Consider the following 16798-nt stretch of genomic DNA (forward strand, 5'->3'; position numbering starts at 1 on the left):
GTCAAAATGTACAAACTTCCAATCCAGTGGGGATATAATGTACAGCATGATGACTATAGTTAATGATACTGTACTGCATATATGAAAGTTGCTAAGGGAATAAATATTAAAAGTGCTTATCCTAAGAAAAGATTGTTATAACTCTGTATGGTGATGGATGTTAACTAGACTTACTGTGGTGATTATTTTACGATATGTACAAATATTAAATCATTATGTTGTACACCTGGAACTAATACCATGTTAAATGTCAATGATAACTCAATAAAACAAAAATCCCTGGGTAAAAGATGCATTCATTTTCTATTTGTACAACAAACTACCACAGACTTAACAGCTTACAACAACAATACCTATTTGTTATCTCAGGTTTTTAGGCCTGAAGTCTGGGCATGACACAGGCCCGGCTTCTCTGTTTCAAGTCTCACAGGCTGAAATTAAAGTGTTGGCTGGGCCTGTAATCCCACCCGAGGCTTCATACCCTCTTCCAAACTCACTGCTTATTTGCAGAATTCAGTTTCTTAGAGTTGTAGGCCTGAGGTCACTCAAACACCGTGACCAAATTCCTGGACCCTTATGTTACTTCTCATGAGGCTATTCGGTAATCTTAAGTAATTGCAAATATTTATGGCAAGAGCAGATTTGGTTGACTAGTGTTTGAAATAAATGGGCAATGATTTGATGCCCTAAAATGCCATTGTGGACCAGTTTCTCTCACATTCATCATGATTCTGAGGTCCACTCTTTCATTTGAGTGAAATATAAATACTCCTTTGGACAGAGGAAAGGTAACCAATCCAGTAGTACATCATACTCCTTCAAGACAAACCAAAATAGACCCAGTGTAAGCGACTCATCTCAAAATATAGTACTTCTTTCTAAAACTTAGAAGAACAACTTGTATCTTCCTAAATGGAAGGTCTATTAGAAAAATTGCATTTAGAAGGAGAGCTGTAGTTAGGAATTTTTAAAAATAATTTCAAGATCTTAAGATCAGATCTAACTATAAATTAGATTATATTTATGTTCTACTTGATGAACAAGCAGAAACTACTAAGAAATTCACTACAAAAGCATTGTGTGGGAACGCAATGAATATTAAACAAGCATTAAAATCATGATTTATGTTCTAATTATAACCATGTAAAAAGATGCATAGGGTAAGATGAAATAAATATATTTTCAAAGAAAAGAAAACCAGTGCATCTGCTTTCCCAATAATTTAACTTTTTTTTAAATTTTGGAATTCTTTGTTATTGTTGGGGAGAACTTCAGGATGGCAGATAGAGATAATGTGGAATGCAACCCTATCTCTTCCCTGTAGATAAAAATAGATATATAATATTTGAATTTTTAGAGTGTGCAGCGGGGGGAAGGGGCAGAGGGAAAAGGAGAGAAAGGATCTTAAGCTCTGCCCCCAGCGTGAACCCAAGGCAGGGCTCAATCTCACAATCCTGAGATCATGACCTGAGCTGAAATCAAGAGTTGGACGCTTAACCGACTGAGCCACCCACGCGCCCCAGTATTTGAAATATTTTAATACATAGCAGAGCTATAAAGCAAGAAGAGTGCCATAAATAAAGAAGATTCCCACAGCAGAGAGTTGGATTTGAAGTTAAGTGTCCTTTGGAGCTCACCTGACATTATATAGCAGACTTTTTTTTTTTTTTAAGATTTTATTTATTTATTTGAGAGAGAGAATGAGATAGAGAGAGAGAGCATGAGACAGGGGAGGGTCAGAGGGAGAAGCAGACTCCCCGCCAAGCAGGGAGCCCGATGCGGGACTCGATCCCGGGACTCCAGGATCATGACCTGAGCCGAAGGCAGTCGCTTAACCGACTGAGCCACCCAGGCGCCCAAGAAAAGCATTATTTAAAGAAGATTCTTAGTATGTGGCACGATTTCACTGATACTCCAAAAGTAGGCTAGATAAGGGGATCCTGCTGGCACTCTAAAAATCTACCTCTAGGGTTTGGCAACTAATGCTGGTAGAAGAGCAGCTAAACTGACAGAGAAAGGATGAAAAACCTCGTCTTCCACATTCACGGCTTTAAAGTGAGGATGGAGACCATTGCTTGGATCAGGGAGGCTGAGACAGGATCAGAGGCTCGGAACTGGAAGGGACTTCCAGATGATCAACCTCTATTTACAGACGTGAAAACTGGGAACATTAGCAGTTATGGGACTCAACCTGACATCCAGCACGTTTCCACTGCTGGAAGTCTGACTAATGGCAGACTCCTGAAACCTAATCTCTCATTGATAGTATGTCTGTGTGCAGTTAGCTCAACCTTCCCAAAATCCACTTGGACAGCCTTCAGAAGACATTCCAAGTGGTGGCATCCCTGCCATGGCCCGGGGGTAGGGTGAACCACATCCTGGTCTGCCCAGGACAGTCCCCATTGATGCCTGTTGTCCCAGCATCATTATTTTTTTTTAAAAGATTTTATTTATTTATTTGAGAGAGAGAATGAGCTAGAGAGAGCACGAGAGGGGGGAGCGAGAGAGGGAGAAGCAGACCCCCCGCCGAGCAGAGAGCCCGATGCGGGACTCGATCCCGGGACTCCAGGATCATGACCTGAGCCGAAGGCAGTCGCTTAACCAACTGAGCCACCCAGGCGCCCCTATATAGCAGACTTTTAATATACCTTACAGTCAGAAGGCCTGGTGTACAGGGAGGGCAGCCTGCGGACACAGCCCTCCACCAGCAGGCCGAAGTGGCCAGCGACCTTCTGAGAGTCCTCGTGGCCTCCCAGCTCTCGCATCCGCTTGAGCTCTCTTTGGACTCTGTAACCAGATGCTGTTGCCATAGGCAGTCGGCTGGGCCCGTGTGCTCTGGGTCTGCAGTCACCTGCCATCACCCTCGCCAAAGAGGCTCCAGGCCCAGGACCTCATCACCAGCCCGCCTCCCGCTACAAGAGGAAGGGGCCCAGGCAAAGTGCGCACAGCCCTGGGCCGGGGCTTCTCCGATAGCCAGATGTTGTTCTTTGCTCATCTGGGCAGCCAGGGGAGGGGGGTGATGTATTTAATCATTGATTTAGAAGAGCTCTTTAAACTGTGTAAAAGTAGGTTTGGGTACACTGGAGGGAAAGCCCCAAGTCCGGCAAGCTGGGGCTTGGGGTAGAGCCCTGGGGGAAACGTCCGGTTCTCAAAGTCCTCAGAGTTGGCTTGTTTCTTGTCCGCGCCTCCCACACTGCGCACGCCTCCAACGTCTGCTGTGGGATCCTGGGGCGGCGTTGTGGGTGAGATGAGCTGAGGAGTTAGCATAAACGTGGAATACGACGGGTGGTTTCAGGACTTTGTGGAGCCTGTTTGTCTCCCCAGGGGTCATAAGATCAGATGATTTTGTTTCATGAAAGTCTAGAAGGGACCGGGGAAAGCAGACTGAGCTGTCATGGGTGCTCCCCATGAGAGCGGGGGAGTTGAATGACATGATGACAGATAATGGCGCTCATTCGGGAAGGGAACAGGCTTTGGGAGGCAGTAAAGATGGCTGGAGTCTGTGGGAAGTTATGGGGTCGCTGCCCATGTCACCCCCACTCCTCAGCAAAGTCAAAGAGCATCACAAAATGGTGAAAGTGTTGGGAGTTCTTAGGACAGTGGAGAAGGAATGGAGCCTCACCTGTGGGTCTGATCTACACCCGAACCAAACAGAAGGGGGGAAGCGAACTAGAGCGCCTACACAGCTCCTGTATGTTATGTAGCATTTTCAAGCAGAAGTATCAATGATTCTAAAGAAAAAATGCGCTTGTACTTAATATCTGCTATTTATCAAGCATTCTGTACCAAAAACTTCACAACATTAAAAAAAAAATCTGTTCACCCTTAACAGTCTTGGGAGACAGATATTGGCATTATGGGCAGAAGAGCCTCGGTTTAGAGTGGGAGAGGCTTGTCCAAGGTCATGGAGGTGGTAAGTAGCAGACTTCGGGTTCCAACCCAGGTTGGACACACAGGGAAAGGAAGTCTTTGGGTTCATACATAAAATCCTATTTTGCCATTTCTAATTTGAGAGAAAAATGTATTTTACTTAAACAGTTCTTCTAGCTGGAAGTACTTTCATAAGAGGTCCATAATTTTGGTTTCTAATGAAGTTGGGTTGGTTTTTTTTTTTTTTTAAGATTTATTTATTTGAGAGAGAGAGAGCGCTCGCGGGGGTGAGGGGAGGGGCAGAAAGAGATGGAGAGAGAGAATCCCAAGCAGACTCCACGCTGAGGGGGAAGCCGACATGGGGCTCCATCCCAGGACCCTGAGACCATGACCTGAGCCAAAACCAGGAGCAGAATGCTTAACTGACTAAAACCACCCAGGCGCCCTGTTTTAATGAAGTAATGAATTTGCCCGCAGACTCAGTATGTCTACCTTAGGAAGGCACTTTTAAATAAGGAGGTAAAACGAGTCAATATTTTTCATTTAAAAGGGAATTTGATTTTTTAAATACAAAATTTTTATTTTAAGAAGGGTATAAGAACTGTAAACACAAACTGATCTCTCAGTCAGGCAACATTCATGCTTTTCCACAGAGGGCTTGCCTCCCGCATCGTGCCATTCCCTGGGTCCTTTCGAGGGAAGAAAAAGAGAGACCTACTCATTTCCATCCCCTTTAAAGACAATGGAACAGTGTGCAACACTTAAGGAAAGCACACTTTTCATTTATTCCATAGCTAGTCTAGAAAATTGGAGTTAGTTGGAAAGTAAATATTAGGACTGAAATGCAGCTGGTAGCATGTTTACTTTTCAGTACATTTTCCTTCTGAAAGGAATCAAATGAAAATTTTACTTTTGAATTAACTGAACAAAACACCACCTAGTGGTAGATGGACATATTTTGAAAGTCAAGAGAACCTAAGTTTCTTGTAGTAAATTTGGAATCCCTTCACTCTCGGTTTTTTTTTTTTGTTTTTTTTTTTACCAAGCAACTTTAGTTTAATATTAAAACATTAAAGAGCTTACATAGTTGGGGTTTGGGGAAGGCTTAGGACCATAAAAAGCTGGGCAGATAAAATCCTGTCGCACCAAGTATCATGGAACTCTCTCTATGCATGTGTTCCAATATAGTGTTTATAGCCAATGGGGTAGATACAGTCTGGACTTCGAAGCCCCGAAAAATATCCTTCCCACATTTCAGATTTTTCATTTTTCAAAGCTAGCATGTGATGATAGTTTGCCTCCTTAGATAGACCAGTGAGCCCTGTGGTTCACCTTCTCTGTGAAGGTGAACCCCCCGCCCCCATGTCACCTCCACCCTTCTCCAGCCCTTTATCTATGTGCCATCTCTCTGAAAGAGACGGCCCTGCCTCTGACTTCACAGAGAAAAGAGACGCCAGCAGCTGGGACAGCACCCAACTTCCCGCCACTGACTCTACATACTTAGGAACAACTGGACCCACTTTGTCTCCTTCCCTCTCGCTGTCAGAGTGCCAACCTCATGCTCCCATCTGAATCTGGGCATCTCTCCTCAGGCCATCTCAGGATGGACCTCCCTCTGCCCTCTCCAGTTCTCTCCCCGCTGACTCCTCAGGCTCCGGCTCTGTGAGGATGGGATGTTTCTCCCACCTTAAGGGCTGACAAATGTCGTTAGCCCTATTTTCCTTCTTTACAGGTTGTCGGCACTTGCTGCCCCCAATGCTTCACCTGCCCTCACTTCTTAGCCAGGTGGAATCTGGGCTCGCGAGGCCTCTCTGGAGCATTTGCTCAAGTGGTCATTCCTTCCTTACTGGAGGGATTTCGTGCCTTGACTTCTCTCATGTCACACTCCCCTGCTTTCCCCCACCCCTGTTATCTCAAAGTTTACTCTTCCTCTTGCTCCCCCTTTGAACACTGGTGTGCCTTGGAGATGGCCTTCAACCCTTCCGTACATTTTCCTGGGTGTTGAATCCACTCCCGTGGCCTACTTTACTGGTGGACTGAAGGAGTCTGCAACCTGTTAGTACTTTTCACATAGACAACCACCTCATTGTTGTTCCACATATATAGTACATTCTCTTAATTGGCCATTGATACTCTGCTTGGCCACAAAATGGAATTGAGAGGTAAGTGTGTGTGTGTGTGTGTGTGCGCGCACACACAAAAACAAGCGCTCTATGCTACGGATTACACTGAGCACTTTAAATGAATGATCTCATTCCCACCACAAATTCATGAATAAAGTTCTATTGATTTTCTCTTTTTCAAATTATAACCAAGGCTCTAGGCAGATAAATAATTTTCCCAAGGTCACACAGTTAGAAAGGAACAGAGCTGAGATTTGGTAATGGGGTAATGTTTAATATTAAATTATACGCTTTTCATTTCTTTACCCTAGCCCTCTCCCCCAACCGTCAAGCAGAGTAGTTTTCTAAGTGCGTGCCCTACAGAGGAATGATGGATCCAGTTTAGAACAAAGAAGTTAGAGCTCAATTTTGACTTTCAAAACAGACATTTTAGAGCCTGATGCAGAAAAGGTAGTAGTGAGAGGCCTGGCTTTCCACTGCAAGAATAAAGCACTTGAATGAGACAAGGATTTTTGTGATGCCTCCAAACACTGAGAATGAAGCTGGGGAATTAATCACGGAACATACGAAGAGGCACTGAGAAGAGCAACTGCAGAATGAGACATACAGGTCATGTTTTCTGGGTTGGGAAGGAGCTTGGAGAGATTTGGGGGGGCAGTGAGTACTCAACACATGTGAGGGTCTGTTCCTTGACCCCCACTTTGAGGTCAACATCCTGATGTAAGGGAGTGATGATGACCAGCAGATAGGTTTGGAGAAACTCAGAGCAGATGGGCTTGAACTGCTTTCCAGGGCACGGCAAACACAGTTGCAAGCCTTCTAGAGATGGCTGTGTTTAGGATGGTGCCAGAGCAACAAGATCTCAGGAAGTGGATTAGCAGTGGATGAGAGGACTGTTTGCATGGATGTGCCCCAGGGAGGCTTCACAGGGGCCCAGACCCTCTAGAACAAAACAAGCAATGCAGCTAGGAGGTCTGAGAGACTTGAGAGCCTGGAAAAGAGGTAGGGTCAGGACAATGGGAGGCGAGATTCACCAATGTCAGCAGCACAAGTCCGTGGACACTGGCACAAGCCAGGGGCTCCAGCCCACAAGAGAGATAAGACCTCAGGGGATATCAACAAAGACAGGATGACAGCTTAGGGACTGGGCCATCCTTCCTCATTGCCATTATGAAATTTGAGGTTTGCCCTGAGCCAAAATGTCACTTGGGGCGAGCAAGATGGAGGAAGTCGTATCCCCTGAAAGATGGAACACTCATGCCAAAGAAAGCTAGAAACTTAGCAGAGACTGGTGCTCAGGAGAGGGGAATTTAGGCGAGAGTGAAATAAGAATTGTAGGAATGGACTATCAGGTCATGGAAAAGTCCCCATATCACATGTCCTCTGGAGCTGTCTTTGTTTTTCTGCTTTGTCCCTTGCAGTGACCATCACAGGAAGGCTTGTGGCCAATGGTGCTGGACATCGTTGGGGTGGGATTCTCACCACTGCTGCTCGTATTAAATTTGCTTTTTCCTCATTTTATTCTTTGTTTGAAAGATTGGAGATCAAGAATACTTTTTGGGTATTAAGAAATACAGTTTAAAAACTCATTAATTTGGAGCATGGGTTGTGAGAGTGTGTCTTTGTTGAGTATTTCTGGATATAATCAAACAGCTCAGGTGAAGGTACCAGGAACTGGCTCCTCTCAGTGTTCACTGAGTTCTTCCCTAAAGCCCTAGGTCCCTCTTCTAGCCTATGTTCTGGGCAATTTTTCATCAGTGTAAGTAAACTGTGTGTGTGTATTCCTCAAGACCCAAAGGAACATGAGTGAGTAGAACGATGCCAAGCCCAGCATGCTGAGCAAGTCCCAAGGAATAGAGCCTCAGGTAGTGAAACCATGGTTGTCTGCCCACCAGCACCCCACCCCTCTTCTCTGTCCATTGAGTCCTGCCTTTGCTCGGGAATCAGGCCCCTGTGTGCTTCATGGAACTCTGGCCCCTACCCAAAGCAATCACTGTAATCCCAGGCCCTTTGGCAGTGATTACTTCAGCGATGGCCTCATTTCTGTTCAACAGTAGGTAAAGCAATGGCTGCCGGGGGCGGGGGGTGTCCTGGGAGAGTTTGGGGGATCTGGGAAAAGGAACCCAAGTCTCACAGAAGGGAGGAGTGAACAGCAAGCACTAAAGTGGCCAGAGGAGACCAGGAAGAGAAACTGGTCCTGACTAGTGAGCTGCCAAGGTCACACTTTAGCACAGTGCCTTATTGTCCCGGTGAATAATTTCTCAGTGGTCCCTTCATCTTTGCATTATTGCTCAAGAGTTAAAGGCGAAGGTGGCAGCATCTGGTTGCTTGAGGCCAGGTCCCCAGCTGCCCATGCTAACTCGCAGGGCATGGAGGGAGGGGCTCCCTGTCTACTTCAGGTTCTGTAGCAAGAAGGAGGCCTTTTCCCACCAACACTTGAGACAATGGAAGACTCACCCAACATAGAAAGTTTGGCTGCTGGGTAGCCAACGGAACTCACAAGCATCCACCACAGCGAAAGTGGTGCAATCGAAGAAGCATCAGAAACAAAGCTGAGTGGGAGCTGGGGCCTGAACTGCCTCAGCGACCTGCTTCCCAGGCTGAAATGGTCTGGGAAATAAAGGGAATTTGTTTTGTTTTTTTTAAATTTTTAATTATCATTTTATTATGTTTTCAGTTAGCCTACATATAGTACATCATTAGTTTTTGATGTAGTGTTCAACGATTCATTAGTTGCGTTTACATTTGTTTCTATTTCGACCAGGTGACGATTGATGCAACTCAAGAGGCTCGGAACCAGATCAGGGATGCAGAAGGAAGGCAGGGGGAGGCTGGAGGCTGGCCGGGAGAGGCGCACGCAGGGGGCTGCTCAGAAGCACAGCAGAGTTTGGACTCTGGGTCCACCTGCTGTTCAGTTTTTCTGCAACCGTTCTTTTCACTGAGCATTCAGGGCGCGAGGCTCGCATTTCCCAGCCATGCGGGGATTAGCCGAAGTGGGCCCAGCGGCAAGTGTAGCAAGGATTCCCCAAATGAGACTGGGGGGGCGGTTAATCAAGAAGGCAGTTCTTGGTGGGTCGGGCTGGGAGGCTGGGAGCAGGGTGTTTTTGGTTTGTTTTGTTTTGTTTTGTTTTTCCATTTCAGGACACACAAGGAACCCAGGGCGAGGCGGAGGATTTCTGTGGTTCTGAGACTGGGCGCAGAATTGATGCCGGGGCTCCCGGGGCTCTGCGTCTCACGCTTGCAGCCGGAACAGGGGACGGATGCCTGCCAGGGGCCGTGGCCCTGCGGGACACTTCGTGACCCCTGCTTCCCTCCTCCTCCTTTCTCAGCTCCTCGAGGACTGTGCCAGCAGGAGAGGTTGCGTCGGCAGGTCTGTTCTGCTTCTTGTGTGACTCATGGCCACGGCTTCTCTCTTGCCCAAGGCTTGTATGTGCAGCCCAGATCAGCTGGGGTTTATCACTGCTTCCTGGGTTTCTCTTCTTTCTCTTCTGCAGCTCGAGGGACCGCTACTCACTCTTACCTGCTGCCAGGTATCCTCACATGAGGGCTTCCTGTGTTTGTGGCTCACTTCTGGGAGGCATACCCACGATGACACTGAACAAGTTGAGGCCATTGCCTGGGGACTAACTCACCGCTAAATGACGTCAGTAAACTCCTTCGAGGTTGCGGCACACAGACCTCCTTGGCTGTCAGTGCCGTGGAATGGCCCACCATGACCAAGTTAGAGAACGGTGCTACTGTGGCCGAGGTCCTTGGGGCTCACGACCCTCATTCACAGGGACAAGCCCAGCCCCAACCAGCTTTCTTAGAAATACAGTTTGACTGTGCTTTTTTTTTTAATTGAGATTTGATTCAATCAAGTGAAATGGATAGATCTTCAGTGTAGAGCTTGGAGAGGTTTTTTTTGTTTTTTTTTTTGTTTTGTTTTTTAATTTTATTATGTTATGTTAGTCACCATACAATACATTGGTTTTTGATGTGGTGATCCACGATCCATTGTTTTCGTATGACACCCAGTGCTCCATGCAATATGTGCCCTCCTTAATACCCATCACCGGGCTAACCAATTCCCCCTCCCCCCTCCCCTCTAAAACCCTGTTTGTTTCTCAGGTCCATAGTCTCTCATGGTTCATCTCTCCCTCCAATTCCCCCTGCCCATTTTTCCCTTCCTTCTCCTAATGTCCTCCATGTTATTCCTTATGTTCCACAAATAAGTGAAACTATATGATAATTGACTTTCTCTGCTTGACTTACTTCACTTAGCATAATCTCCTCCAGTCCCATCCATGTTGATGTAAAAATTGGGTATTCATCCTTTCTGATGGTTGAGTAATATTCCATTGTATAGAGGGACCACATCTTCTTTATCCATTCATCTGTTGAAGGGCATCTTGGCTCTTTCCACAGTTTGGCTATTGTGGACATTGCTGCTATGAACATTGGGGTGCATATGGGCCTTCTTTTCACTACTTCTGTGTCTTTGGGGTAAATACCCAGTAGTGCAATTGCTGGGTCATAGGATAGCTCTATTTTTAAATTTTTGAGGAACCTCCACACTGTTTTCCAAAGTGGCTGTACCAACTTGCATTCCCACCAACAGTGTAAGAGGGTTCTCCTTTCTCCACAACCTCTCCAACATTTGTTGTTTCTCTCCCTGTCCATTTTTGCCATTCTAACTGGTGTAAGGTGGTATCTCAGTGTGGTTTTGATTTGGATTTCCCTGATGGCTAATGATGATGAACATTTTTTCATGTGTCTGTTAGCCATTTGTATGTCTTCTTCAGAGAAGTGTCTTTTATATCTTCTGCCCACTTTTTGACTTGATTATTTGTTTTTTGGGTGTTGAGTTTGAGAAGTTCTTTATAGATCTTGGATACCAGCCCTTTATCCGTAGTGTCATTTGCAAATATCTTCTCCCATTCTGTGGGTTGCCTCTTTGTTTTGTTGACTGTTTCCTTTGCTGTGCAGAAGCTTTTTATCTTGATGAAGTCCCAAAAGTTCATTTTTGCTTTTGTTTCACTAGCTTTTGGAGATGTATCTTGAAAGAAGTTGCCGTGGGTGATGTCAAAGAGGTTACTGCCTATGTTCTCCTCTAGGATTTGGATGGATTCCTGTCTCACATTGAGGTCTTTCATCCACTTTGAGTTTATCTTTGCGAATGGTGTTAGAGAATGGTCGAGTTTCATTCTTCTGCATGTGGCTGTCCAATTTTCCCAGCACCATTTATTGAAGAGACTGTCTTTTTTCCATTGCATGTTTTTTCCTGCTTTGTCAAAGATTATTTGACCACAGAGTGGAGGGCCCATATCTGGGTTCTCCATTCTGTTCCATTGGTCTATATGTCTGTTTTTGTGCCAGTACCATGCTGTCTTGGTGATCATAGCTTTGTAATATAGCTTGAAATCGGGCAACGTGATGCCCCCAGCTTTGTTTTTCTTTTTCAACATTTCCTTGGCGATTCAGGGTCTTTTCTGATTCCATACAAATTTTAGGATTGTTTGTTCCAGCACTTTGAAAAATGTCTTTGGAATTTTGATTGGGATGGCATTGAAGGTATAGATTGCTCTGGGTAGCATAGACATTTTAACAATGTTTATTCTTCCAATCCATGAGCATGGAATATTTTTCCATCTTTTTGTGTCTTCTTCAATTTCTTTCATGAGTGTTCTGTAGTTCCTACAGTATAGATCCTTTACCTCTTTGGTTAGGTTTATTCCGAGGTATCTTATGGTTTTTGGTGCTATTGTAAATGGAATCATTTCTCTAATTTCTCTTTCTACAGTTGCGTTGTTAGTGTATAGGAAAGCAACTGATTTCTGTGCATTGATTTTGTATCCTGCCACATTACTGAATTGCTGGATGAGTTCTAGTAATTTGGGGGTGGAGTCTTTCGGGTTTTCCACATAAAGTATCATGTCGTCTGCGAAAAGAGAGAGTTTGACTTCTTCTTTGCCAGTTTGAATACCTTTTATTTCTTTTTGTTGTCTGATTGCTGTTGCTAGGACTTCTAGTACTATGTTGAACAATAGTGGCAAGAGTGGGCATCCTTGACGTGTTCCTGATCTTAAGGGAAAGGCTCTCAGCTTTTCCCCATTGAGGATGATATTCACTGTGGGTTTTTCATAGATGGATTTTATGAACTTGAGGAATGTTCCCTCTATCCCTATACTCTGAAGAGTTTTAGTCAGGAAAGGATGTTGTATTTTGTCGAATGCTTCTTCTGCATCAATTGAGAGGACCATATGGTTCTTCTCCATCCTCTTATCAATGTGTTATTTGCGAATGTTGAACCACGCATGCATCCTGGGAATAAATCCCACTTGGTCGTGGTGGATGATCCTTTTAATGTATTGTTAGATCCTATTAGCTAGGATTTTGTTGAGGATTTTGGAATTCATATTCATCAGGGATATCGGTCTGAAATTCTCCTTTTTGATGGGGTCTTTGCCTGGTTTGGGGATTAAGGTAATGCTGGCCTCATAGAATGAGTTTGGAAGTTTTCCTTCTGTTTCTATTTCTTGAAACAGCTTCAGTAGAATAGGTATTAGTTCTTCCTTGAATGTTTGGTAGAATTCCCCAGGGAATCCATCAGGCCCTGGACTCTTGTTTTTTGGGAGGTTTCTGATCACTGCTTCAATCTCGTTACTGGTTATTGGCCTATTCAGGTTGTCAATTTCTTCCTGTTTCAGTCTTGGCAGCTTATAGGTTTCCAGGAAGGCCTCCATTTCACCCAGATTGCTCAGTTTATTGGCATATAGTTGTTGATAACAATTTCTAATAATTGTTTCTATTTCCTTGGTGTTAGTCATGATCTCTCCCCTTTCATTCATAATTTTATTAATTTGGGTCTTTTCTCTTTTCTTTTGGATAAGTCTGGCCAGTGGTTTATCAATCTTATTAATTCTTTCAAAGAACCAACTTATAGTTTCATTGATCTGATCTACTGTGTTTCTGGTTTCTAATTCATTGATTTCTGCTCTAATTTTAATTATTTCTCTTCTAATGCATGGCTTAGGCATCGTTTGTTGCTTTTTCTCTAGTTCTTTAAGGTGTAGAGTTAGTTAGTGAATTCGGGATTTTTCTCTTTTTTTTGAGTGAGGCTTGGAAGGCTATGTATTTCCCCCCTAGGACCGCCTTTGCAGTATCCCATAGGTTTTGGACCGATGTATTTTCGTTCTCATTGATTTCCATGAATTGTTTATGTTCTTCTTTGATTTCCTGGTTGACCCAAACATTCTTGAGCAGAGTGGTCTTTAGCTTCCAAGTGTTTGAATTTCTGCCAAATTTTTTCTTGTGATTTAGTTCCAGTTTTAGAGCATTGTGGTCTGAGAATATGCAGGGAATAATCTCAATCTTTTGGTATCGGTTGAGACCTGATTTGTGACCCAGTATATGGTCTATTCTGGAGAAAGTTCCATGTGTGCTTGAGAAGAATGAGTATTCTGTTGTTTTAGGGTGGAATGTTCTGTAAATATCTGAGGTCCATCTGATCCAATGTATCATTCAAAGCTCTTGTTTCCTTGTTGATTTTCTGCTTAGATGATCTGTCCATTGCTGAGAGTGGAGTATTGAGGTCTCCTACAATTAACATATTGTTATCAATGTGACTCTTTATTTTGGTTAACAGCTGGCTTATGTAGATGGCTGCTCCCATGTTGGGGGCATAGATATTTACAATTGTTAGATCTTCTTGTTGGATAGACCCTTTAAGAATGATATAGTGTCCTTCTGTGTCTAATTACAGACTTTAGTTTAAAATCTAATTTGTCTGATATAGGAATTGCTACCCCAGCTTTCTTTTGAGGTCCGCTGGCATGGAAGATGGATCTCTATCCCTTCACTTTCAGTCTGGATGTATCTTTAGGTTCAAAATGAGTCTCTTGTAGACAGCATATGGATGGGTCCTGTCTTTTTATCCAATCCGCAACCCTGTGCCATTTTATGGGAGCATTTAGGCCATTCACGTTGAGAGTGATTATTGAAAGATATGAATTAATTGTCATCATGTTGCCTGTGAAGACGTTGGTTTTATAGATTGTCCCTGTAAATTTCTGTTGTATATCACTCTTGGGGTCTTTCTCCTTTTATAGAATCCCCCTTAATATTTCTTGCAGGGCCAGCTTAGTGGTCACATATTCTTTCAGTTTCTGCTGGTCTTGGAAGCTCTGCATCTCTCCATCCATTCTAAATGAGAGCCTTGCCAGAGAAAGTATTCTTGGCTGCATGTTCTTCTCATTTAGTACCCTGAATATGTCTTGCCAGGCCTTTCTGGCTTGCCAGGTCTCTGTGGATAGGTCTGATGTTATTCTGATGTTCCTCCCTCTGTACGTAAGGAATCTCTTCCCCCTAACTGCCCTTAAGATGGTTTCCTTGGTTCTAAGATTTGCAAGTTTTACTATTACATGCCGGGGTGTTGGCCTGTTTTCCTTGATCTTAGAAGGGGTCCTCTCTGCCTCTAGGACTCGAATGTTTGTTTCATTCCCCAGATTAGGGAAGTTCTCAGCTACAAATTGCTCAAATACATCTTCTAGTCCTCTCTCTTTCTCCACTCCCTCCGGGATTCCAATTATTCTGACATTGGAACGCTTCATGGTGTCACTTATTTCTCTGATTCTATTTTCATGGATTCTGAGTTGTTTTTCCCTGGCCTCCTCTTTTCCCTTTTTATCTATTATATTGTCTTCCAGGTCGCTTATTCGCTTTTCTGCCTCAGTTACCCTAGCTGTTAGATTATCTAGATTGGATTGGATCTCATTGATAGCATTTTTAAGTTCTGCCAATTCACCTTTCATTTCTGCCCTTAAAGACTCTATGTTGCCATTGATTTCTCCATTCTAGCCATTGTCTTCACAATTGCTAGCCTGAATTCCATCTCCGACATCTTGGTTATGTCTGCATCCATTTGTAAATCTGCAGCATAAGTCATAATCTCTGAGTCTTTCCTGTTTTGGGGGCTCCTCCTCCTAGTCATTCTGTTGATGGGTGTTTGAGGGAATGTACAGAGTCCAAATTATTGATCAGAACCCAAGCAAGATGCACCTGTTTTCTTGGGACCTTAGGGTTGCTGGCCTCTTATTTTCCCAGCCTTTCTTCTGGGGGAGGGGCCTGCCCGGCTGTTACTCAGGCAACCCTGTTTGGGCGGAGTTGCCCTGCCCCCCTGTAGCAGGGGATGGGCTCAGCGGGAATCAGTTTTTGGGGCTTTTGTTCTTTGGCGCCTTTCCGCGTCTCTTCCGCGAGCCAGAGCAGAAGAGACCGTTTCCAACCCTCTGCCTCAGAGCAGAGAGACCGCAGTCTGTTCTTCAGCGAGCTCTCCAGGCCACACTGTCTCCGTTTCTGTCCGTTTCTGTCCGTGCTGCTATAAACTGCAGCGTCCTGGGTTGTGCGCCCCTCCGCGGCACCCCCAGTCCTGCCTCCAGGTCGGGGCACGTCTCTGGCCTATGTGCTTCTAAAACCGCCAGCCGCTCCCAGTTCACGCATGTGACCCCACGGCTCCAGGTTTCCGACCCGGGGGCTGCCCTAAAGTCCTTTCCCTCCCCTACGGGTCTGCGAGTCTGTGCCCGTCCCCAGCGCGCAAGGCTGTCACTCACCGGCGGTGTAGGATCCCCACGGCCAGGCACCCTCCCGCCGCCGTTTATCCTCTAATATCTGCCCATGGAATCACGGCACCCCGCTTCGTACCTCAAAACCAACCGCCTGCGATATTCTGTTTGTAGAGATCCAGATCTTCTTACATCCCAGGCTGGTTTTGTGGGTGCTCAGAGTGGTCTGGTAGATATCCAGCTCAATTCCGGGGACCAGTTGAAATAGGGTCCCCTACTCCTCTGCCATCTTTCCGCCAAAAGTCAAAAATTTTTAAAAATTAAGAAAAGAAAAAAAAAATAGAAGGAAGCCTGGTCCTACATCCAACAGAAGCTGATGTTTTGGAGCATTCTTTAATCAGTAGACTTGATTCAATTTGGGGGCCTGTGTTGGTCTTCTGAGGGAGAGGCCTGCTGGGCTGGCTCACCCTTGGAGAGTTTTTAGAGATTTATGTCACCACCACCCAGGTCCAGACATACATGTGATTGGAGTTGAGTGTGTGAGTCAATCAGAGCAAATTCCTCACAATGCGGGGGGAGCGGGGAAACCTAAGGCCGTGGTCCTTAAATGTTATCGATCATCAGAATCACCTGGAGGGCTTGTTAAACCACAGATTGCTGGGCTTCACCCCAGAGTTTCTGATTCAGTAGGTGTGGGGTGGGCTGAGAATTTGCAGTTCTAACAAGTTCCCAGGTGATGCTGATGCTTTCCTTCGGGGCCACACTTAGAGAATCCCTGGGCTCAGGAATTGCCAGGAAAAGTTAGTTAAAGCTGCCTGGTATTTATAACCATACAAAAAAGGAAAGCCCATTAGCAGAACAATTTTAATTAAAATGTGTCAGCCAGGTATTTGGCTGATGGTTTTAGATGCTGGCCTTCTCTTGACCCAGACTCTTTGATGATCCAGTCTGTTTCTAGCAAAGGGGTCAACAAAGTTTTAAGCATAGACTGGATCAGTACAAACTCAACGAGCTCAAAAGGAACAGTATGCTTTTAAAAACTAGAAGACCCATTTTACCCTTTTAGAGTCAGAGGAGTGGTATTTGTAAGTTGTTTTGAGATCCTCAGAAGAACATTAACCAGTCAGCACCTATTGTTAGGTCATTTTAAACATTTTTAAAAGGAGCACTGTGGCATAATAAATATATATTTGGTTTTTGTTCCTGGTTTCTGACACACAGCTCCTAAAACCCTCGGAATCTCTAGAGAGCGCTGTGTCTTTTGTA

At 44.7% G+C, this 16798-nt stretch overlaps 2 protein-coding genes across 4 annotated transcripts in view; both read left to right on the plus strand.

Annotated features, from left to right (window-relative positions):
- Positions 1 to 9198, plus strand: part of ATF2 (activating transcription factor 2) — a 102786-nt gene extending 93588 nt beyond the window's left edge. Inside the window, exon 14 of one of the 2 annotated variants that reach the window (XM_035007709.1) lies at positions 9135 to 9198. In XM_035007709.1, the coding sequence (XP_034863600.1) occupies positions 9135 to 9181 (47 nt within the window). In that variant the 3' untranslated portion in view covers positions 9182 to 9198. Of the gene's footprint in view, positions 1 to 8757; positions 9072 to 9134 lie in introns of those variants that run through there. The other variant, XM_035007711.1, reaches the window with a different exon arrangement.
- Positions 9199 to 9275: 77 nt separating this feature from the next.
- Positions 9276 to 16798, plus strand: part of CHN1 (chimerin 1) — a 225180-nt gene continuing 217657 nt past the window's right edge. The window contains exon 1 of one of the 2 annotated variants that reach the window (XM_035007713.1): positions 9276 to 9363. The gene's annotated coding sequence lies outside the window, so the exon portion shown is untranslated. The remainder of the gene's footprint in view (positions 9364 to 16798) is intronic. The other variant, XM_035007715.1, reaches the window with a different exon arrangement.

Source organism: Mirounga leonina, unplaced genomic scaffold (genome assembly GCF_011800145.1).
Source record: "Mirounga leonina isolate KUSES-001 unplaced genomic scaffold, KU_Mleo_1.0 Mir_151, whole genome shotgun sequence".
Lineage (NCBI taxonomy): Eukaryota > Metazoa > Chordata > Mammalia > Carnivora > Phocidae > Mirounga > Mirounga leonina.